This window comes from Podarcis vaucheri (assembly GCF_965113315.1).
Source record: "Podarcis vaucheri genome assembly, chromosome: 4".
Taxonomy (NCBI): domain Eukaryota; kingdom Metazoa; phylum Chordata; class Lepidosauria; order Squamata; family Lacertidae; genus Podarcis; species Podarcis vaucheri.
This window is the reverse complement of record NC_138762.1, coordinates 86,854,076-86,876,111: the sequence shown is the minus strand read 5'-3', so window position 1 is coordinate 86,876,111 and position 22,036 is coordinate 86,854,076. Positions and strand designations below refer to the sequence as shown.

The 22,036-nt window shown below is 51.1% G+C and overlaps 1 protein-coding gene and 1 long non-coding RNA gene across 2 annotated transcripts in view; one reads left to right on the top strand and one right to left on the bottom strand.

Annotated features, from left to right (window-relative positions):
* LOC309530204 overlaps positions 1 to 22,036 on the bottom strand; it is a 155,237-nt gene that overhangs the window by 105,766 nt on the left and 27,435 nt on the right. The gene's annotated exons all lie outside the window — the stretch shown is intronic.
* Positions 7,339 to 13,305, top strand: ZIC2 (Zic family member 2). The gene is made up of 3 exons (XM_082221372.1): positions 7,339 to 8,577; positions 10,998 to 11,161; positions 11,591 to 13,305. The coding sequence occupies exons 1-3, from the start codon at positions 7,488 to 7,490 to the stop codon at positions 11,936 to 11,938; spliced, it is 1,602 nt and encodes a 533-aa protein (XP_082077498.1). The 5' UTR covers positions 7,339 to 7,487; the 3' UTR covers positions 11,939 to 13,305.

Below are 22,036 nucleotides of genomic sequence, written 5' to 3'. Positions count from 1 at the left end.
ATGCATAGGCTTGTGATCTTCCTTACATACTTGGGAAGTGGGATGACATAAAGGAGGGCATATAATAAGTATTTCGGATGGTTGGTATATGTATATATAAAATGTCCTATGACAGATATCAACCATCTGGATGATTTACCCGTGGGGAACGTCATCCCGCTCCTTTCCTTTTGTCCCCCTACATTGCCTCCGAATGCTGACGTGGAACCAGAGATCTGAGGACATTTTATGGAGTATAGAAATGCGAAGGCTTTTAGAGAAATCACAAGCACACCAACTTAAACAGAAGAAGTTGCCTTACACAGGGTCAGATAATCGGTTCATGTAACTCGATATTGCCTAAAACACGAACCAGCAGGTGCTCTCCAGGGTTTCAGATAGGGAGTCTTTCGGAGCCCTGTCATGGCGAGATGTTGGAGGCTGGACTATGGACTTTTGGCCCTTCCTGCAGGTCCCGAGTACTTTAGTGGTTTTCTGTTTCTATGTTATTTGATTAATAACGATTTTTCCTTTGGCTGGGGAAATTACAACACTGAGACTGCAAACGTTTGTAAACATATCATAACTTCCACTGAACCCGATGGAATTTAGTTCTGTGTAAATGTGCTTGGAAGCTTGCTCGGTTTGGAAACTATTTTAGAAGATCCTCGGGCAGCACAACTCCTATGCACGTTTGCCTGGAAGTAAGTTGCACTGGCATGGTGGACTTACCCAGTTAACAGTCCTACACAGCCTCTACTCACGACGGGTGGAATGGAGTTGAACGGGGCTTACTCTCAGGTAAAGGGAGATAAAGTGGGAGACTAAAAGCTGAGATTCCCTAAACTGCATCTTCCAAAATTAGCAGCCAAACTGCAGTGCCATCATTCTCAGCTACTGGAAGGAACTGCGCCATATTGATCAGCTTTTAATCACTTTTTTTTAAAAGTGCATTATAAAGCTGATGCGATCATATAGCAACAACTGCTTGATCTACTACTTCACGTTTACTGAGAAATAATTCCCCCTCTATTCAGTGGGTCTTGCTCATCATCGGCAAGTGTCTAAAGGACTGCAGCCTTAGAGAACCGAAACAAAGCTGTCACGCTCAAGGGGGTACGGGAGGGCCATTGATGAGTTGATAATGCTATTTCTGATAGTCTCGCTATCCCATAGTTCCTCCCTCCCCCCCCCCTTTTAAAATAATGCGTAGTGTGCACATCTACTTTTAGGAGGGAAAACGAGGGAGAAATTCAATACGTGTGTGCGGATACACATGTGTATCTATAAGCCTATATAGGCGCATCCTTCCGGTTCCCTCTATTTTTCCCCCCACGGTCAACGATTGGAAGAAGCTGTTCCGATAAATCAAACGGTGACACTTTGACGGCTGGCCTTGTATAAGCAATATGGTTCCCATATGGCCCCGTTATTTATGAATGACAGCAGAAAGTGTATTACATATTCGCTCGAGAGCGGGAAAGGAGAGCGCTTTACTTACGGACAACTTGCCCTGCTTCCCCTAACCCGCAGCGGCAGCCTCCCATTGAAACCGAGAGGAGCCGAAAAAGGATAGGGCAAGGTAAATGGAGCAAAGTCCTCAGTGAAGCGTCCTCTAAAAAAAAATATGGAAATAATAAATCCAAAACTAGCGACCAAAAGACAAGCAAACAAAAACAAGCAAACAAAAAAACAAAGAACCACCTAAGTTCGATTTTGCTAAAATGGAGCATTCATTCCATTCATTCCACATGTCTTCTGTTTCAAAGGCGGAGTTCAGCACTGATTCAACTCTCTCCCATTGAAATGAATGGTTACTTTTGCCGGGATCGTGGCCCGCGGTTAAAACACACGCACCAGGCAGAGAGGTTTGTCTTGCGGATTATGCGGGTCTTAGCAAAACCAACACAAAGCAGGCCTTATCTTCCTTGAGACTCCTCTCTTCCCAAAACCCACCGCTGCTGCATAACACTGAAACCGCCGGCCAAGGCGGAGAATAATAAATTTTAATAGTGGGAGGGCATTTCGCTGTATTTCTCTGTGGACACCCTAGGCGTTGTAGTGAGCCTGGGTTGCTGTTGTTTTTTTTAAAAAAAACCAAAACCAAAAAAACCCAGGCATTTAAAAGTTACAACTTTGGCTGAGACTTTCATTGACTTCCCACTTTGCTTGTATATTTGGCTTCTTGTAGACTAAAACCTGACAAAGCGTTTACAAAAAAGAAAAGAAAAAAGAAAACTTATTCCAACATGTCCTTTACAGAAGGAGGCTCTCTGCCCCCTGCTCTTCCAGCTCCAGCAGCACATGCCGTCTTCAGAGGTCAGAGGTCGAATGGCCTAGAAGTGGCTGAGCGAGGGGATATCAAAGGTGACCTGCAACTTAATATCCTGTTGATGAGCCTGTTGAATTTACGAGTGTCTGTGATACAGACAACAATCGTGGGCAAGTGAGGAGCCACCGAAGAGAGCTTGTCCACCTCCCAGTCTTTTCGGGTGAAGCAGAGGAGGCTGGGCCTGACAGGATTTCTCTGTTAAGATTTGGATTTTACAGGAGAAATCAGACCCCTCTTCTGCACACATTTCTGTCTTGTACAATTTAACAACAACAGCAACAACACCACCAGAAGCCAGCACCATATTTGCTAGGAAACAAATCTAACTGATTTCAGTAAGAAGTAAAGGAAGCATAGAAGCCCAACAACCGTATTGGATCAGATCCAGCCAAAGTTTGATTTCAGTAGGGGTGAAAAACCATTCATAGCTTGAAATCAAGGGACGGAACAACCTGACCCTACGCATACTTACTCGGGAGTAAGATGCTAAATCACTTGCATATTAACTCCTAAGTCAGGGTGCATGCAGTTTCAGAACTCATTGCGCTTGGTTGGCTTCTGCCTGTTTGCTTGGGAGTAAATCCCATTGACTTCGCTCGAAAGTATTTTCGACTCAAGCTGAATCAGAGGTGCATAATTTTGCCAGTAAATTTGACTGAGCACAGTGGGACCTCCGAAGTAAACGTGCATAGGATCGGGCTACACGGGGAGGCTGGATTCTAGACGCATTTTGGCTGGGGGAGCTGAAGTCAATGGGATTTGTGTCGAAGCAAGCTTCCCTTTGCAAATATAATTCTTATACAGTCACCTACACAGAGACAGCCCTGTCCTCGGGTCAAAGGAAAGCCAAGCCACAGCTAAATATGCTCCATCAAGGAGACCCAAGCAAAGGCGCAGCACTAGAGATAAACGGATACCGTGGAGTTCCCCACCCCACACACCCCCAGATGCCATTTGCAGGGGGACGGTAGCTCAGAAGCCCAGATCATTGCAAAATAACGAAGACAGCGAGCGACGCTGAGTGAAGCTGCCTTTCCTTCGTTCTAGGCTTGGAGAAAGCAAAAAGAAAACGGCATAAGCGTGGAAGGAAACTTACAGACCAGGGGGCCATGTTTCCCCAAGAGCTGGTGGCGATGGTGACAGACCGGTCACGTATCTAGCAGGCTGTAGGCCGGGCCCCCCAAGAAAGCTACTCTGGCTGAGGAGGAATCCGATCCCTTCTCTCCTTCCCTTCGCCCTGCTAACCCACTTCCCGAAGGGATTTTGACTGCTGGCCGCTTTCTTCCCTCGCAAAGAATGAGCTTTAAAGGCTGTACTCCGGCCAATGGCCCATGAAAGGGACGGCAGGTTTCTTTCTTGGCTCCTCTTCTCCCCCACTCCCTTCCTTTCCTTCTCACCCCCGTGACATTGGTGGGGGGGGGGAGAAAAGGAGGCTTTTCTTTTTTTTTTTGCTGTTTGGAGAGAAATAAAGCACTTCTGGGGAGGGGGTGGAAGGACGGCGATCTAGCTTTGAACTTGGATCAGCTCCTCTGTTTCCTACCGGGAGGGGAGAAATGGGAAAGTTTGAAAGAAAAGCGGCGTCCAGCCTGCGGGGGACTCCGGCCGGAATTTACGAATTTACCTCCCAAAAGTGTCCTGAACAAGCCGCCGAGGCCGTTAGACAGCGGGGGAGGGATCTGAGAGAAAGGAAAGGCGAGAGAAAGAAACGTGTGGGTGGGTGGATGTGTGAATGAGACTTGAGGCTACATTCAAAAACTGTTTTAGCCATGGATTTTGTGTGTGTGTGTGTGTGTGTGAGAGAGAGAGAGAGAGAGAGAGAGAGAGACATTTCCCCCTTCTGTCGAAAAATATTCTAGGAACCTTGTCACAGTTCCTTGAAAGTGTTCCACCATAAAGCCGATGGGATTTACAGGCGGACGCGCCTTAGACCAGGGCCTAAAGGAACTGCGCGCAAGGCTCCGTGGTGTTTATCTTGCTCCTCCAAGGTCTCTGGGTGTCGGAAGGTGCGGGGGACCTTTTTAGCTCCGCTTCTCTTTGCCATCGTTCAAACCCTGGAGAGAAATAGGTAGGTGGGTGGGTGTGTTGGAAAGTCAGGCCGAGAGAAACGCAGGCTGTTTGGGTCAAGAGAAGGGCGGGGGGGGGGGTAGAGAGAGAAGCGCCCCACCACCTCCATCCTGCAAGCTGGCAAGGGGCACTGAGGGAGCTGGCCGAGGGCTGCGGACAAGGAAGGGATGGAGACAGTTTGCGATTTGGAGGAAGGAAGAGCCGTGAGGTGTGCAAGGCTCACGCTCGTTCTGAGAACAGCAAAAAACGGCTCTTTCAGCGCCTAGATCCACTCCTAAAGCTATACCAGGAAGCTAGAAAGAATAGAGTCCGTTCATGCAGCATTTTCAATGGACTAAAATGCATCTTCGTGCCAAAATAAAAATGTAATTTAATCAAGGAAGGAAATCATGGGTGATGTACTATTTATATGTGCGCATTATGTATGTGCGTGGTACATCTAAATAGCTCTCTGTACCTGTATCTCCTTCCTTCCTTCCTTCCCCTACAAGGACGCAATATCGGTTTCAAAATGGGCCTGTGCAGGTGCAAAAGAATACAGCAGAAAGCGTAAAAAGGTTTTGTCTTATGCTAATATGGCCTAAGGGGGGGGGGGAATAGAACACACCCCCAACCCAGGAGCAACCCCATTTCCTTTTCTAGTTTCCATTCTCATAAGACCACAGAGATCATTTGTATTCCTAAATGGGAAAAAGAAAGGCCGCCGTTATTTTTCCTAAAAAGACGGGGAAATATTTCTGGATACTGCCCTTTTTATTTCCTCAGCAAATTTGCTTCGGATTGCAGCTTTGGGTGGTTTTTTATTTTTTTTTAATCTAAACAAGCTCATTCAGGAAACAGATCTGTCCTGGCAGGAGTGTGTAATGTGTATTTTCAGTTAGCAATCTTAGAATCTAGTTTGCAAATTTCCGTTCGTGAGGCTTTGCGATGTGCTTTGTTACAAACACACACAAACGCAGCGGCAAAAGGTTGCAATCACGGGTTGTTGCTTTTTTCAACACCCCTTCCCCGCTATGCAGCTCGCTCCCATGCCCCCTCCTGACAACCGCCCACTAACCCGCTCTTTTCTTTTACACTACTCCGAGACATCTCTATTTACACCCGTGTCAGCAGCCTCCCAGCGAAGTCCATATCCTGTTGGAATCGATGGGAGGGAAACTCCCGTCGGTTTTTAGCGGATCTGAATGGCACCTTCGCTCGGAATCTTTCACAAAACGCACACGCAGATATTCTCCATCCCAGATATTCTCATCTGCTGTGGTTTCCCTCTCCTTTGACACCCCCTCGCCCAATCTCTCTCTTAAAAAACAAAACAAAAAAACCCATGCCTTGCTCTCTCTTTCTCGCTCTCTCGCCACCCCAAAGGGTCCTTTTGGTCTGGTTTCCCCGCGGGAAACGCACCCGAGAGGTAAACTGGATCTCGTTGGGAACCGATCCCGCCCCCCTCCCCACCGCGCCCCCCTCCCCCAACCCACCCTCTGGCTGCCCTATGATCCGAGCGCTGCCCCTCTCTCGCCTCTGCCCGGGGCGGGAGCGGAGGGGAGGGGGAGCGGAGGGGAGGGGAGGCGGGTCGGACCAGGGGACGCGCGAGTGGCTATTAGCCCGCCTTGGGGGGAAGGCTTGGATTGATGGGGCCGGGCCGACCAATGAGACGGCGCCAGGAGATCGGCCTGGCTGCTGTTAAAGGGGGCGGTGGGAGAGGAGCTGCCAGTCCAGCCTAGGAACTAGCGGGAGAGGCTGGGAGGAGGAGGAGGAGGAAGAGAAGGGGGTGGCGAGGAGGGGGGGATAAAAAGCAGCCACAGCAGCGGCGCCCACCGCAACCAGCAGACGGAGGCGAGAGGCGAGCAGAGGGAGAAGCCGGCCAGCGCCCAGGGAGGAGGACCGACCCCCCCCCGCCAAAAAAGAGGAGGAGGAGGAGGAAGGACCGCATCTCACGGCTGGAGCATCTCCATGGCGGGCGCTGGCGGCGGTGCCTGAGTGGGACCCGCGCCCGGGCTGAGGGACGGACCTTGGGCGCTCCACTCCCCCCTCCGCCCCTCCGCCTGTGTTATTGTTCTGGGCTGCCTCTCTCGCGCTCTCTTTTTTTTCTTTTACAAATCCGCATCTCTCCCCCTCCCCTCCTCTCCCCACCTCAATCTCGTCCCCTCCTCCTCCTCCTCCCCAACTTAAAGCGAGCGAGGTTGTGGCGAGGGAAGAGGCGCCCGATTCCTCCCTCTCGTGAGGAGAACAGCGGCGGCGGCGGCGGCGGCAACTTTGGAGCCCGTGAGGCGGACCCGAATGGCGGGCAGAGCGGGAGGCGGAGGAGGTGGCGGCAGCGGCAGCGGAGGAGAAGAAGAAGAAGAACGGGAATAATATATCTATATACACACACATATGTGTGTTTTATAGATATATATTAGAAAACAGCAACAAGGGGTAGTTAGAAGAGGGGGGAACCCGAATATTTGAGAGGAGGGGCTGGAGAAGGCGGGGAGGGGGGCAGCGGGGCGGGGTAGTAGCGCAGCGGAGAACCGTGTGTTTGTTTTCTGAGCGGAGAGGGTGCGTAGCGCGCGAGCGGAGAGCCGGCCACTCGCGCGCGCCCCGGCGTGTGCGTGAGCGCGCGCGCAAGAGGGAGTGTGCCTATATATCTCCTCGCCTGTTTGTGAGAGAGAGAGAGTGAGGCTGTCGGTGTGGCTGTGGCGCTGTGACATCTCTTCGCCAGCGGGCTTGTGTGTGTGTGGTACTGTTGTTGTTGTTGTTGTTGTGGGTAGCTCTCCCCCCCCCATTTCTCCCCCCCCCTTCTCAGGGAAAGGCGAGTCCCCTCTGCGTCCCTCCCTCTCCCCCCCACCGCCCCTCTCCTCTTCCCTCCCTCCTCGGCTCCCTCTCTCTCCCTCCCTCCCCTCCGCCCGCTCCCCTCTCTGTGCCTTCTTCCCTCAGAGCTGCCCGCCCGCCCTCGCCTCAGCTGCTTTAATACCCTTCGGCTGGCCGCCTGCGCCTGAACTCTCGTCGTCGGCGCGCCGCTCTTTCTCCCGCTCGCGCAGCGGCAACAGCAGAAGAGGCAGAAGAAGAAGGAAGAGCGAGAAGACAGAGAGCCCCTCGCTCGGACCCTCGCCCCCGGGGGCTCCTGGGCGGCATGCTTCTGGATGCGGGGCCGCAGTTCCCGGCGCTGGGCGTGGGCTCCTTCGCCCGGCACCCTCCTCCTCCGTCGGCGGCCGAGATGCAGGAGCGCGAGCTGAGCCTGCAGAACAGCTTCGTGGACTCGGCGGCGGCGGCGGCGGCGGCTCACCTGGGCGCCTTCAAGCTCAACGCGGCGGCGGCGGCGGCGGCGGCGCACGAGCTGTCTCCGGGCCAGGGCTCGGCCTTCAGCTCGCAGGCTCCCGCTTACCCGCACGCGGCGCATGTGGGCTCCTACTCCGCGCCGCCCTTCAACTCCCCCCGGGACTTCTTGTTTCGGAGCCGGGGCTTCGGCGACGCGGCGGCGGCGGCCGGCGGCGGCCAGCACGGGCTCTTCGGGGCCGCGGCGGCGGCGGCGGCGGCCACGGGCAGCCTGCACCACCCGCACGCCGAGGCGCAGAGCCACCTGCTGTTCCCGGGCATCGGCGAGCAGCACGGCGCGCCGGGCTCGCCCAACGTGCTCAACGGGCAGATGCGCCTGGGCTTGCCCGGAGAAGTCTTCGGCCGCTCGGACCAGTACCGCCAGGTGTCCAGCCCGCGCGCGGACCCTTACTCGGCGGCGCAGCTGCACGGCCAGTACGGGCCCATGAACATGAACATGGGCATGAACATGGCGGCGCACCACGCGCACCACCCGCACCATGCCCACCCGCACCATGCCCACCCGCACCACCACCATCACCACCACCACCCGGGGGCCTTCTTCCGCTACATGCGCCAGCAGTGCATCAAGCAGGAGCTCATCTGCAAGTGGATCGACCCCGAGCAGCTGAGCAGCCCCAAGAAGAGCTGCAACAAAACTTTCAGCACCATGCACGAGCTGGTCACTCACGTCTCCGTGGAGCACGTCGGCGGGCCCGAGCAGAGCAATCACATCTGCTTCTGGGAGGAGTGTCCCCGCGAAGGGAAGCCCTTCAAGGCCAAGTACAAGCTGGTCAACCACATCCGCGTGCACACGGGCGAGAAGCCCTTCCCGTGCCCCTTCCCCGGCTGCGGGAAGGTCTTCGCGCGCTCCGAGAACCTCAAGATCCACAAAAGGACGCACACAGGTCAGTCCACGAGGGATTTCACGCTCTTTGCCGGGTCGGAAAGGGTGGTTGGTGGGTGTGAGACTGTGGGGAAGGGAAGGGGGCTTTGCGACACAAATGCAAAGCAGGAGAGTCCTTTCCCCAGAAACCTCCCCCTGCATGCTCCCGCACACGAATCTGCTTACTCGGAAAGGTGTTTAATTTTGTCCAAACCCTTTAAAGGAAGTGATGCTTTATTTGGTCGTAAAAAATAAACACGTAAAAAGTAAAATAAAACTGCTTCCAAATGTCTCCCTTCTCTTAAGGCTGCCTGAACTGGGCCGGGCTCCTCGGGATACTTAGGGGAAATGCAATGGGATCAGATACTTAGAGGAAAGTAAAATACATTGGCATCAGTCAGAGTTGCCAAGGGAGTCACTCCTTCAGAGTGGGACGGCTCCCTTCAAAGAAGCAAAAACCGCCCGAGCAGATAACTGGAAATATACGAAGGGACCTTACAGGTTAATCCTGAAGAGAAGCGAGTGTTGTTCCTGTCGGCATGGTCTACTTTTAAGGAAATCTGTAAAGCTGAGCAGCTGACTAGGAAATCTCTTCCTTTGAAATCCACCGGCTTCATTTCCAAATATATTCAGGTCTGAGGTGCTCCTGCAATGAACGCCGCGTTTCCAGAAAATGGGTAAATAAGTGGGTAGTTTAAAAAGGCATAGTTGTGCCATTTTATAAATGTGATGGTAGGAATCTAAAACAGAGCTGAATTTTACATTTTGTATTTTAGACCTATATTCTAGAAAAACTACCCTTCAGAGGGAGTGGGGAGCTCTTTTCCTTTCTCCGCCCCCCTGGTCATTTCACCGCGCTTTTCAGGGACTGCTTTCCATTAAATGGAAATGGAGTGAGGCGGGACCATAAAATTTTCTCATTTGCAAAAGTGTTTTGAAAGTCTGACTTGGGGCGCCGGAAGGCGGTTTTCCACTAGTTTATTATTTTTGTTAAAGCAACATGTAATAAACAACAGAGGATTTAAGGTTGATAAACTTCCGGGGGTAGGATTTTCCCCCCCCCGCTCCTAACGCTGCCACCCCAAGATGAGAACTAATGGGTGAGAAAGGAGGCCGCGTTTCTGGGTGATAGAAATCGTGTGAGTCCAGGTAGTGGAATCAAACAACTGCGTTTCCCAGGCTCCTAGATAATTCTACTTCAGCCGGCCAGATTTCTACTGGAGCGTTTTTATTTTTATTTTTGGGGTTCCGCACCCTACCCCGCCCCGGGAAAAAAAAGAAGACCAGCAAATATTTGAGCAATTTCCGGGCATCAGTGTTGACTGAGAGAAAGGAGCAAAGCTCTGTGAGCCTTTCTGGTTGTGTTGCTGAAGTGCTAAGAACGGGTTTAGGTGCGAGACGGGCTTTAACAAGGTTTAGCAAATCCGAGACGTTGATTTGCATGGAGATGGCCGCGTTTTGCGGGGAGGGGGGGCTCTGAGCGGATGTCTTTAAGGAACAATTTAGGTGCTAATGGAATTTCGCGTTAAATTGCGCGTCTCTCCCACCTCCGATTTCAAGGGCGGGGGAAGGATCCGGCGGTGGCTGTGTTTGAGTTCTCACACCTACAAATTGCTCGGAAATCTGGCGAAGGGGCGAAGAAGCTCTAGGAAAATTCCAAGGGAGGGTTGTGGATGTGTTTTTTGCTTCGGTTTCTCTCGCCCTCTTCGCCCCCCCCCCATCATCCCCAGCGGATATTTAGAGAACTGACTTCCAATGTCCTAGCATGAAAGGGGAGAAAAATACTACAGTAGCCTGCTCAGATCTGGGGTCGTTTGCGGCTTGACGCTGTTTAAACTGGGGGAGGGGGTTTGGTTCTGGTCCGGTGGCTGTTTTTAAATGCACGAACTGGAAAAGGCTCCTTGGCCTGGCTTTTAAATGAAACACCAGTGGGAATGAAAACAAAAGAAACACGTATCCCGAAAGAGACACACAAATCTCTTTATTGGGTTCCTTGGGGAATCGCGCTTTTAAAAACAAGGACCACATATCTGAGGACTTTCTTGAATTCCCCTGTTTTCCTTGTATTAGCTGGGACCCTGGCCCGGTATTTCTTTCCGAAGCTGCGTAATCACGTGCACAACTCACCCAACTCATTTCCCTCACATCCTAAATTCGACTGAGCTCCTGCGGAATTCTCAGATGAACATTTAAAGATCAGATGCCGATGAAAAGAGGCACATACGAAAAGGAGGTCGCTTTCCTTTAGCTGACCAAAAAAACCCCCGAGGATGTTCAAGTTTCTTCCAAGATCTCACAGCCACGCACTGTTTGTTTTACTGTATAGTTCTTGGTAAAAGGTCGCTTTTTAGCTGCTAAGTGGGTTGGAACAGAAGCCCGCCGGGCGACTCGTTCGCACGCGCTTACGCCGAATTGGCCTTTCCCCCTTCTCCTCCTTTGCAGGCGAGAAGCCCTTCCAGTGCGAATTCGAGGGCTGCGACCGACGCTTCGCCAACAGCAGCGACCGAAAGAAGCACATGCACGTCCACACTTCGGACAAGCCCTATCTCTGCAAGATGTGCGACAAATCCTACACCCACCCCAGCTCCCTGCGGAAACACATGAAGGTAAGCCGGAGAAGCGCGACAGGGCCTGGGAAGGGGGTGCAGAGGACGGGGCCACACACAGGACGGGGGAGAGTTTCACTGTTCCTGTAGCCCCAGGCTGCGGAGTTATTGGGAAGCAAGTCCCGCTCAAACCGGAGTGGTTTCCCAATAAACATGCTTCAAACCAAATTCCAAAGAAAATGTTGTGTATAGCCGGAAGAGAGGAACCTTTTGGGCTCCAACCCAGCTTCCTGATCTGCTAGTAACTCAGGGGGATTTATGCAACCTTACTAAATGTAGGATTTCAGCACTGGGGGAAGGGTCGGCGGCGCTGCTGAGCCTTATTGCGCGTCTTGAAGGAAAGGAAACGGGTGGGAGAGATCTGGGAGCCTTTTCTGTGTCCTTTCAACGCAAGTTGCTTAGTTTGCTTTCTCGCTGTTGGCCCGGCAGGTCCACGAATCCTCCCCGCAAGGCTCCGAGTCGTCGCCCGCGGCCAGCTCCGGCTACGAGTCGTCCACTCCGCCGGGCTTGGTGTCCCCCAGCGCAGAGACCCAAAGCACAGCCGCCAGCAACCTGTCCTCTGCAGCGGCCGCCGCGGCTGCTGCTGCCGCCGCCGCTGCGGCCGCAGTCTCGGCGGTGCACCGGAGCAGCAACGGCGGAGCGGGAGGAGGAGGCGGCGGCGGGGGCAGCTCGGGCGGCGGCGGAGGGGGCAGCGGCGGCGGAGGAGGAGCGGGCAGCGGCGGAGCCAGCGCCAGCCACGGCGGCCTCACGTCCAACTTCAACGAGTGGTACGTCTGAAGAGGCCTCCTGGCCCCGCCGCCGCCGCCGCCGCTCCAGCCAGATGCCTCGAAAATGAAGGAAGGAAAGCAGGAAGGAAGGAAGGAAGGAAGCCGCCGTCGAAGTCGCTCTCCGCCTTCCCTCTCTCTCTTTCTCCACCCCGCCGCCCCCTTTTGTTTGGACTGGGACATCTTGAAGCAGCAGAAGGGAGAGAAAGAGAGAGAGAAAATAAAATCTTTTGAAAGAAAGAAAGAAAGAGAAAGAAAAAGAAAGAAAAGGAAGGATTAAAAGCAGCCCAAGCGGTTCTACCCGCCACGGGACACCCGCTGCCTCCTGAGCCTTGCGGACATTCAGTTCTGCCGGCGAGGGGGGGACCCCTGCCGCCCCTCCTGCCTCCAGCGCCTTGGGAACAAAAGATCAGACACAAGGAGGGAGGACCCGTCGGTCCTGGGACCAGCCGGCCCCCAACCACCGCCTCCATCCCCCTCGGACTCTCTGTGTACATAGAGGAGTCTTCGCTCCTTCCGCCAAGGAGGTGGTAATCATAAAGTTTTCTCGGTGTATAGAAATTGGTCCACTTTGTGAACTATGGATTTGGTTCTTCCCTCCCGCCCCGCGCTCTCTCTCTCTCTCTCTCTCTCCCCCCCCAGAAGTGATGCTCTCTCGCTCTCTCACTGCCTCCTGTCCTCTCTCTCTTGTTAGCTCCCCCACCTTCTCTTTCTCTTTCCTTCTCTCTTTTTTAAATTCACCCATTTTTAAAGGGAAAGGGGGGAAAGTAAAGTGGAAGCAAAATGGTTTCTTTTGTAATTGTGGTATTGAATATTGTGTTCCTTTTTTTAAAAAAAAAGAGGCAACTTTGATTGTAAACTTCATTCAGCTATAGACTGGAAAGATTTTAAAACAAACAAACAAAAAAACACACGTGCCAAAGTCTCCATGCCGTTCTTCGAAACAAACCCAGATTGATTCCTCCTCCTCTTCCAATGCTTGTGAATGTATTTTCTGTTAGCTGGATTTACATGTGATGTTTTAGTGCATTTTGCAAGTTCTATTTGTTAGTTCCTGTTTGGAAGTTTGTGGGGAGGGGGAAATAAACGTAGTGCCGTTAGGGATTTTTTTTCCGTAATAACACCCTTCCTTGTGTAAATAGCTGTTGCCATATTTATCCATTTGTAATTAAATTATGGTATTAACTTGCTACAGAGGAAACAGTATTTATAAAGAATGTTTCTTAACTATAAATATGTACAATTGTGAGCATAAACTGTTTCAGAATTTTTTTATTTGAAAGTTCATGTGGTTTCATCATTTCTTGTGATATGTTTTTTTTTTTTTGAGAGTAATGCATACAGAAATATAATAAAATGTGTTGAAACTGCAGTGACTGACATTCCCCTCCCTCTTTCTTTCCTTTCTTTCTTGGTATGTCAAAGGTTTTCTTATGTTGATTAGAGTGTGCCTTAAGAAAGGCCAGATTCGCTATACGCTGCAAAATGTTTTAGATATGTGATTAAAATCACATGAGGGTACAACTTATACAAAAACTTAAGTTTTATTAGTTTAAGTATTTAAAACAAATCTACATCCTATCTTAATATACTGGGTTTGCAAAGCCAATATCATACCAAGAATGATACTCCTAGCCTGCACTCCTGTGCATTTTTACCTTGGAGTAAATTTACTGTAATTGAAGACATTAGTGGGTAAATATGTGTGGAATTTAACTACACAGGGCTTTGCAACTCTAGGGCTGGATCTTGTCAAAGATTAGTAGTTTTAAGGGCCATTTCAGTGGAAGAATTAAGCATATGTTTCACCTTTTTCCCTATGAAAAACAAAAGTCTTCCAAATTCTGCCAGTCTCCTATATTTCAAGGCAATTTTCTACCCTTATAGACTGTCAAAACCTTTATTGCTTGTAGTTTGCCCTTATCCTTCTTTTTTACTTTTATGAAAGGTCCCATTTTTAATCTGGATTTTTTTGGTACTTATGTTAAGTTTCTTTTTTAAGCACTGTTCACATGCTTTACAATTTATTTATTTTTAAATCTAGGAGTAGATCCCAAATCCTTCTCCATAAAATCTGGATTCCTTAAAAGTTGGAAACACTTCTTCCCTTGTTTAGAATAGTTCTTATGCTTTTTATTTTGCACATTTATCTGTACCAATATATATTTTCCCCATCCACCAAAGATGAGGAAAAAAGAGATGAATCAGATAGGCTTTAAAAAAGCAGTATTCCCCCCTTTTTTTTCTTTGTAGTGCTGGGGAACAGTACAACCATGATTTTGGTGTGACAGTATGTGTTAAAGATGCAATGTTTAAGAAAACAAAAATTTTAGGGGCTGTGTAATTTGCTGGATATGGCTTTAACAAAATTATTCTCCCCACCCCAAATTTACCAGTGTGCATGTGTGTTTGTTGGTGTATGTGTGTATAATTTAAAATAATATTCTACATGAGTAAATAGGTATATAATTAAGAATGATGACCTAAATTAACTTTTGCTTGTCTGCAAGATTGTAGATTCTCCTCCATCCTCTTGACTTCAACCCAGAATCAGTGCTTTGGACATGCTTTGATTTTATGAGCCACTTTCTAGTAACCAGGACGTGGAATTGAACTGTGAAGCCTACAAAAAAACCTTCGAAAGCCTGGCATTTGCCCAAAATCCAGTGCCAGCCACCTGGGCACCCAAAAGAGGCACGCATCCTTCCCCCCTTTTTCCAAGCCCCGTGCAAGTGTGCTCCTGGCACTCCTCTCACAAAACTCCGCAGCGCCAGCCAAAAACCGCTCAAACGATACATTTGCCTCTCCAGCCGAGTCGCTTGTTTTCATTGCATTCCATCCAAACCCCCCACCCTGTTTGGAATTTATGTTAGCAACACTATCCCTCTTTGGCAGGGAAGAGAAGAGCCTTGGACTGCAGTCCTAGGCCCACCTCCTCGAGAGCAAGTCCCGCTAAGCACAGTAGGACCTATTTCCGAGTAAAATTTCATTTTGGGGGCAAGCTTTTCGCCTGATGTTTGGTGCGGGGGGAACAGGGACGATAGATTCGCGCTTGGTCCTGGAAGAGGATGCCCTTGAGGGAGCAATTTTTTTTTTTTTTTTTTTTTTTTTTTTTTTTTTTTTTGCTGCGGTCCAAAAAACACAACCTGGCACGCTTCCTTTTCTCCCCAACTTGGAGCGGTCTCTTCCTTCGTAGTCATTCATTCATTCAGTCATTCTCCGCTGCATAATGTAAAAGCCCCGAAGTAATCAAATGGCTGTTAAAATCTCATTTTCCTCCCTTAATAATATTAGGCCAGAGAGAGAGAGAGAGAGAAACCCAGCCCAATTTTATTAAAGGAATTAGCATATGGCGCTGATCCCTGGGAGAGAGAGATCTCGCTGGCTGGGAAACTACAGCAGGGCACGGTCGGAAGAATGGCAAGAGAGGCCCCAAAGAGCACTGGATTGAAATTGGCTGCGTGTGTGTGTGTGTGTGTGTGTGTGAGAGAGAGAGAGAGAGAGAGAGAGAGAGAGGAATCCGTTGTTCAGCGCCCGCTCCCTCCCGCCATTCAATGGCCTCCACCAGATTAAGTCTTGATTTAAAGTTGAACGCAGGGGAAAGACTGGGAACGTCTCTGCTCTCTCCTTTTCTGTTTCTGACCACGGCTTTGTTCCTGGTTTTTTGTGTCTCCCAGAACCTGGAGGAAGGGGGACTCCTGGATCCCCGGCTGAAGGGTCAGCGAGAAAGATCCCTTCGATCCCTCCGGAAGAGGCTCGGGCCAGAGACGGCGGTGCTGCTGGCCTTAGGCTTGCGGGTTCCTCGGCTCTCCTTTCCCCAGAGGAAGCAAGCGCCGTCCGTCCGAGTCGCCCTCCATCACGGCCAACCCACATCAACAAATGACACGCCGCAGTTTTGTGGTCCTCGCCCGTTCCCCAGCCTCCCCGATGTCCCTCCGGTCCCACCGCGGCACCCACCCACACCTGCAGGCAATGCTGGGTTGAAAAAACAGCGAAGCCTCGGGCGCGCCCGGGCACTGCGCTCTCCACGAAGTGGTCCGGGTCCCTGCCTGTCATCAGCAGCCTTCTCTTCCTTTCAGGCCCATGGGCAAGACAGGGAGAGGGACTCTTCTCTCCCCACCCCCACCCCTTCCCCTAGGCTAGCCTTCAACTTGAACTTGAGCTGGCCTTGGCTGCCACCATCGCCCTAATCTTGCCAGGCAGCACCCACAAAGACTCGGCATCTTGGACGGGGAGGGAACCCAGGCAGCTTTAGAAACGGATGGCGAGGCGAAATAGAGACCTGCCCAGGAGATGGAGGTTTACAGATACAGATACACGGCGAACGCTCGTCTTAATTAGACGAAAGTGGGCTACAATACTCATCTCTCCTGTATAATGCATGAGAGAACATAGGTCTAGGATGTATGTAATAGAACGCACTATAAATAATACAAGCCAGCTGCGTAAAAAAGCTGGTGGAGGGAGAGAGGCAGCCCCCCCTCCACCGTGTCCGGCTAGAAACCCCGAAAGTTGCCCATCCCTTCAGACTCTTGCGAAATGGTCTCCTTGGATTCAACGAGACTTACTTTCGAGTATACATCGGTAGAGATCAGGGCTAAATCCTTACAAAAATTGCAGACCCAGAGTCGTCAAACGGATATGCATATCCAGAAATGACTAGAAATACATTATTATTATTATTATTATTATTATTATTATTATTATTACACTTTCCCCTTTTCCCCTTCTATTCCAGCTCTCCCCAATCGCCCAGGTTTGAGTCTGTCTTTCAGCTTTGATTCTGCCAAGATTTCCCCCGCCTTTGGTTTCGTTTATGTTTCCTAATTATGATTTGTGATGATTGCAACAACATTTAACTAGACTAGCAGCCGCCGTGTTCCATTACCCAGCAGTGCTACAACTAGTACGATGTGCTCTTGCGTGCTAGGAGTAAATATGCGGCAGTGTCAAACTATGTAAGTTGTAAGTATGCAATACCAACTTAAGTAGTTGAATGGGGACTAGTAGTGGCACTTTGCGCTCTCATCTGTAAAAGGGAACCTGAAGAACCGGCGCGCGCGTTACCGATGTAGTGGAAACCGGTTGCTAAACCACAGCAGCCCCACAGAACTGTGTGTGGAAAGGCAGCTCGATTAAAAACAGTGAGGGGTGTGTGGTTTGTGTGAGTGTTTGTGTATGTGAACTTCTCAGGAAGGTACGAAGGACAGAGGACTTTACCCGCCTTGCCAGACCTGAACTGGCGAGCAGGCACAGTGATAACTTAAACCGATTTGCGGAATCCCAGTTTTAAATGGCCTGATTTGAAACAATCTAGTTTAACATTTTCTCTTCCAGCGCAATCCCGCGTGCGTTTCCTCGGGAGGGAGTGCCTTTGTGTCCATCGGGAACCGTTCCCTCACCAGCAAGTGTGTAGAGGGTGGCAGGCTTCGAAAACCTTAAAGACAAACTCGTCGAAGGGGGTCCAAGCCAGCCTCCTTTTCAATAAGGGGAAGGAGAATTTATCAGTTGCGGGGAATCCATTTCTGCTATTGAGTACACTGACTTGGGAAGGTGGATTTCGGCGGGACCGAGTTCCACCAAAGAAGCACCCTCGACCTCTCTCCTTTCAAGCCAGTCGAAGAAAACCTCCTCTTGCTTTTTGGAGGGGAAAGGACTGCTCGCTTGGTCGTTCCTGGGCTGTCCTGCTCAGAAGCTTTCCCTCCGGAAGTTGGGCACGATCCAGCCGAAAATCGAGATACTTTGCAACACGCGCCTCACTGTTACCAATGGGACTTGAAAGTGCTTCGCTTTGTATGGACGGGGCCCCGCCGGGGACACCTTACTTAATGGTCGGTTCCCCGCTGATGCTCGGGACGGAGGTTGCCCCCTGCCCAGCCACGGAGAGGCGAAGGATAAATGGAGGTCAAGGTCAGCCGGAGTGGACAGCAACGCTATCCTCAGCAATGAAGGGGGTTGACTCCCAAGTAAGTGGACGTCGGCGAACAGCTTTAACGCAGCTTCTCTCTTAAGGCTTCCTTCGCTCGGTTAAAGACTGCAATCCTCGGCACGCCTACCTGCGAGCAAATCCCACTGATATTAAACACTGAAGGAGATAGGGTGCATAGGATCGGGCTGTTATTCAGTGGTTCTTTGGAGGAAAGTGCTTTCCTTCCTGCTACGACGTCAAGGCACGAAAACCCGCTCCAGCCACTACACTTTTCCCAGCGGGACTTGCTTCCGAGGAGACGCGCCTCGAATCGCGCTCCAGAGAGCGAACCCTCCAGGACGTTCTCCTCCGCAAGCCCCTTTGGAAAGACTCGCAAGGGCTTGCGCACAAGACGTTCGGAGAGGAGGCTGAACTGGAAGATACTTGCCAAGGGATTTCCAAAAACTCCGCTTCATTAAAAGTATACTTCAGCCTGCAACCTGAGACTTAACTGGAAAGAAAACTCCCCTGGAAACCAGAGGGGCTTTTTAGCAAGTAGGTTGCAAAGGAACACAACCCCTAGGTAGGGAGGGAGGGAGCTTAGCCAAGGTGCTGCACAAACGGAAAATGCAACATACTGTATCTGGTGGGCAGGGGAGAGGGGCGTTTGGCTTTGCAAGGCTGGGCCAGGGGGATGTGGGAGAGGGAAGACAGTGGAGCAACTTGCTCCGTTTCGATTCCAGGGCGGCAGTTCTGTCCGCACTTGGGAGTCGGTCTTCTTTAAAATAATAGCATTTGCTTCTGAGTAAATATGCAGTAAATACGCTTTTAACGCTTCATATGCAAGCCGAAGGCTATATCCCAAAAGACGGGGTCGGTTTTCCCCGCCCACAGCAGGAAAAGGGCTAGAGAAGGAAGACTGGTGTGTGTGTGTGAGAGAGAGAGAGAGAGAGAGAGAGAGAGACACTTCAAAGGCCTCACAAGTATAGAGAGGAAAAGCCAAAACAAAACGCCTTGGCCCCGGTTATTTCCTTTGGAGGTGCTCCTGCCTGGGAACCGGGCCGACTCCGATTCTCTCTGCCACCCCTACTCCAAGCAGAAAACCTGTGACTGGCGAGACCTTTCTCCATCACCGACTGAGTGCATTGGTAGCATTGGTAGCAACGACAATTTATGGCTCTCAGAAGCGACAAGGAATCGGTCTCATGCACACACATGAGCTCACAGGAGATAAGTAAATAATAATTTTATATACTATATAGGGTGATCTGTTCATCCGTCTACAGTGAGATAAGAAATATCTCCCTATAAATATATCGATAAAATATATAGATTGTTTCCTGGGTTGAAGATTAGGGGAGGTGTCTTTCGGTTACTAGGGTGCGGTGGGCATATTTAAAATGTGCAGTGTTTGATCAGGGAGTCGAATTTCAATCCGCCACCCATGGTAAGACACCGGGGTCCATTACCAACCCGATCCTAAACACGCGACCAGGACATTGAGGTTGGCGCTGTCCCCGCTTCGACGACGTCTTGCAAAATGGTCTATAATTATAAACTCCATAATTAAATGGTGTTGGGTGTTCCAAGGCAGCAAAACGCAGATAGATGTGAGGGAACAGGAGTCGAGGCAGCTCAAAGTCGTGTTCAGAGTAAGCTGATTGTTTAGGTACGTAGACAAGATCCTACCCTCCCTCCAAGTAGGTCAGGACAGCGTACAGTAGGAGTGCCCCCTCCCCCACAACAACAACCCTGTGAGGGACGACTGGCTTATGAGGTCATCCAAAGAACAGCCGCCAACTCAGCGAAGATGGCACCCTGCATTTTTCAGAGCGCTACAACTATAATTCAGCAACATAATTCTCTCTCTCTCCACGGCCCCTCTTCCCACAAGGAATCTCCTCCGGCTCCCTCCAACCCAGACATCTTGTCCTGGGGTGCAAAACTCCAGGGTCCCCTCCACTTGCCCCGTGGAAAATGAGGATTTCCAGCAGCACCCAGGCAGGGTACCCTGGCAAGAGAAGCAAGGGCCTTGGGGAGGTGGCTTGCCTTGTGGGCCTAGGCGGTTCCCTTTCAGATCCCAAGGGAATTCGCCCCTTCGGAGGGCACGTGCTCGGGATCTGGGCGTGCCAGAATGGCTGCTGCGTGCGGGGTGGTTTGCGGGGCGCTCTGGCAAGGATGACACCTGCTCAGAGCTGTTCTTCCTCTTGCACCTTCTTCCTCTCTCGCTTGATTTTGTTGCCCCTTCCCTTCTCCACCCGAGAAGTCGTGGGGCTGAAGCGGGGCTGTATCGGTGGTGGGGAGATGAAGACCCCAGAGGGGGTGGCATTGGGGCCAGCTGGGCGACAGGAGGGCGAGAGGGAAAGGTCACCCCCAGGCGACACCCCCCCCCCATTTATGCTGCGGGGTATTGATCCGCCCAGAAAGATCAACGTGAAAGCCGGTGTGTCATGCATACTAATGAGAGCCGTTTGCAGAATTTAATTAGCCTTGACTTTCCCCCACTTCGTTCTCCTTCTCCTCCTCTCGGCGATATTTTACGCGCGTCTTGCCCAGGCGAGACTGCCTGCTGGCCGCGTGGCGACGCCTCCTGCCAAAGAGGATCGGCCTGACGTGCTACTACTCCGGGCCAGGAGCGGACGAGCACCGAGGAAACAGGGGTCCTTCCAGGCCCCGCCCTCTTCTGAAAACAAACAAATAGGATCGTGGGTTCGAGTCCCACGTGGGGCAAAAGAGTCAGGAGGTTGGACTGGATGACCCTCGGGATCCCTTCCAACTCTACCGTTCTATGATTCTACGAAACAACAAACCTTTCCTTGGACAATAGATGCCTTCCACATTTCGACTTTTAGGCCCAAATTACAGTCAGAGAGGAAAGGAGTACCAATGGGAGGCTTCAGGGCTTACTTCCGTTGTTTACTTCGGAGTAAGCCCGCTTCGGGTTCAGGTACACAAGCCCGCAATGGTGATACGCAGCTTGTCTGCCCCGATCCAAATGTTCCTTAAGAAAAGCGACGCCCGCTTACTCATAAGCTGCACTGCAAGCAATAGGCTTTACTTCTAAGTGTGGACTTCCGCATCTGTTATTTACGGCAGGAGATCTCACTTGCTCAAGGCTGCTTATTCCCCAGATAAAGGAAGCACCGGATCGCAACTTTCCCTAGAAGTTTGTCTACTTCTGATCTTAAATGGGTCTACTCGAAATTAAGGCCCGTGAACAGAACTTTCTTTCAGGTAAGTGCGACTGGACTCGCAGCCTCTGGAGAACCCAATCCTCCAGACGCGGTATTAAGGCTGTAATCCTGTGCATTGTCCCCTGGGGAAAAAGCCCCATCGACTAGAGTGGCACTTCCTCCTCAGTAAACATGCTCTTGTAAAGCTACCTTCTTCAATCCCATTCAACTAATCCAGATTTACTCCTAAATAAACATTTAGTAGACTGCCAGCTTAATTGATTTAGCCGCTACACTCACTTCCATATACACGTGTTTAGGCTCGCTCTGGATCCTCAAAGTATACACAGCGCCCATCGCAGCGACGGAGAAAACCACTTTACTCAAGGGAGAAGCCCCCACTGGCACGTGATTAACTTCTGGGGTTGCAGCAGCTAAACTGTCCCAAGACACCTTACTTCCAAGTCCGCGTTGCCACTTTCCCAGCCGCCAGCTGTTCCGTTTCCTTGCCTCTGGTCAACAGAGCTCTTTACGCGTTTAGGTTGCAGGGTTGCTCTGTGGAGGGTGGAGAGGAAGGGTGGTACCATGGGGCAGAATTTGATGGACGGATGTTCAGGGGCCCCACTTAGGGCTCCTCGAGGCAGCAGGGCGCGCTTACCACGTATTAGACTAAGTGTGGCAATTCACACGGCCATCATTCTAAACGGCGGGGGGTGGGTGGGTGGGGAGTAATAAAACCATTGTCCCGGGTCTAAAATTACCATAGTGCACCACTGGGAGTCGGGGGGGGGGTAGAAGAAAACGAAAGTAAGTCCTCGCCTGCCTTTTTCTCCCTCTGCCCATTTCTGCCTGGCATAGATGGAAGCGAGCGGGCAGGCGAGCCAGGACTTTCCCATTCTCCCAGCTGCTCTCGCCTAGCCTCGTGCAGCGACGCACCATTCTCGCTCCAAACCCATTTCCAACAACTTCTTTGTTAATCCGGAATCCTCGAGGAAGGCGATGGCTGGGAGAGGGAGGGGGGAGCCGTCTG

Bases quoted from the DNA above. Each gene is read 5' to 3' on its own strand.
- ZIC2 (XM_082221372.1), top strand. From the start codon at position 7,488: ATGCTTCTGGATGCGGGGCCGCAGTTCCCGGCGCTGGGCGTGGGCTCC. The intron at 8,578-10,997 runs GTCAGTCCACGA...CCTCCTTTGCAG, and splicing joins CCACAAAAGGACGCACACAG to GCGAGAAGCCCTTCCAGTGC. The intron at 11,162-11,590 runs GTAAGCCGGAGA...TTGGCCCGGCAG, and splicing joins CCCTGCGGAAACACATGAAG to GTCCACGAATCCTCCCCGCA.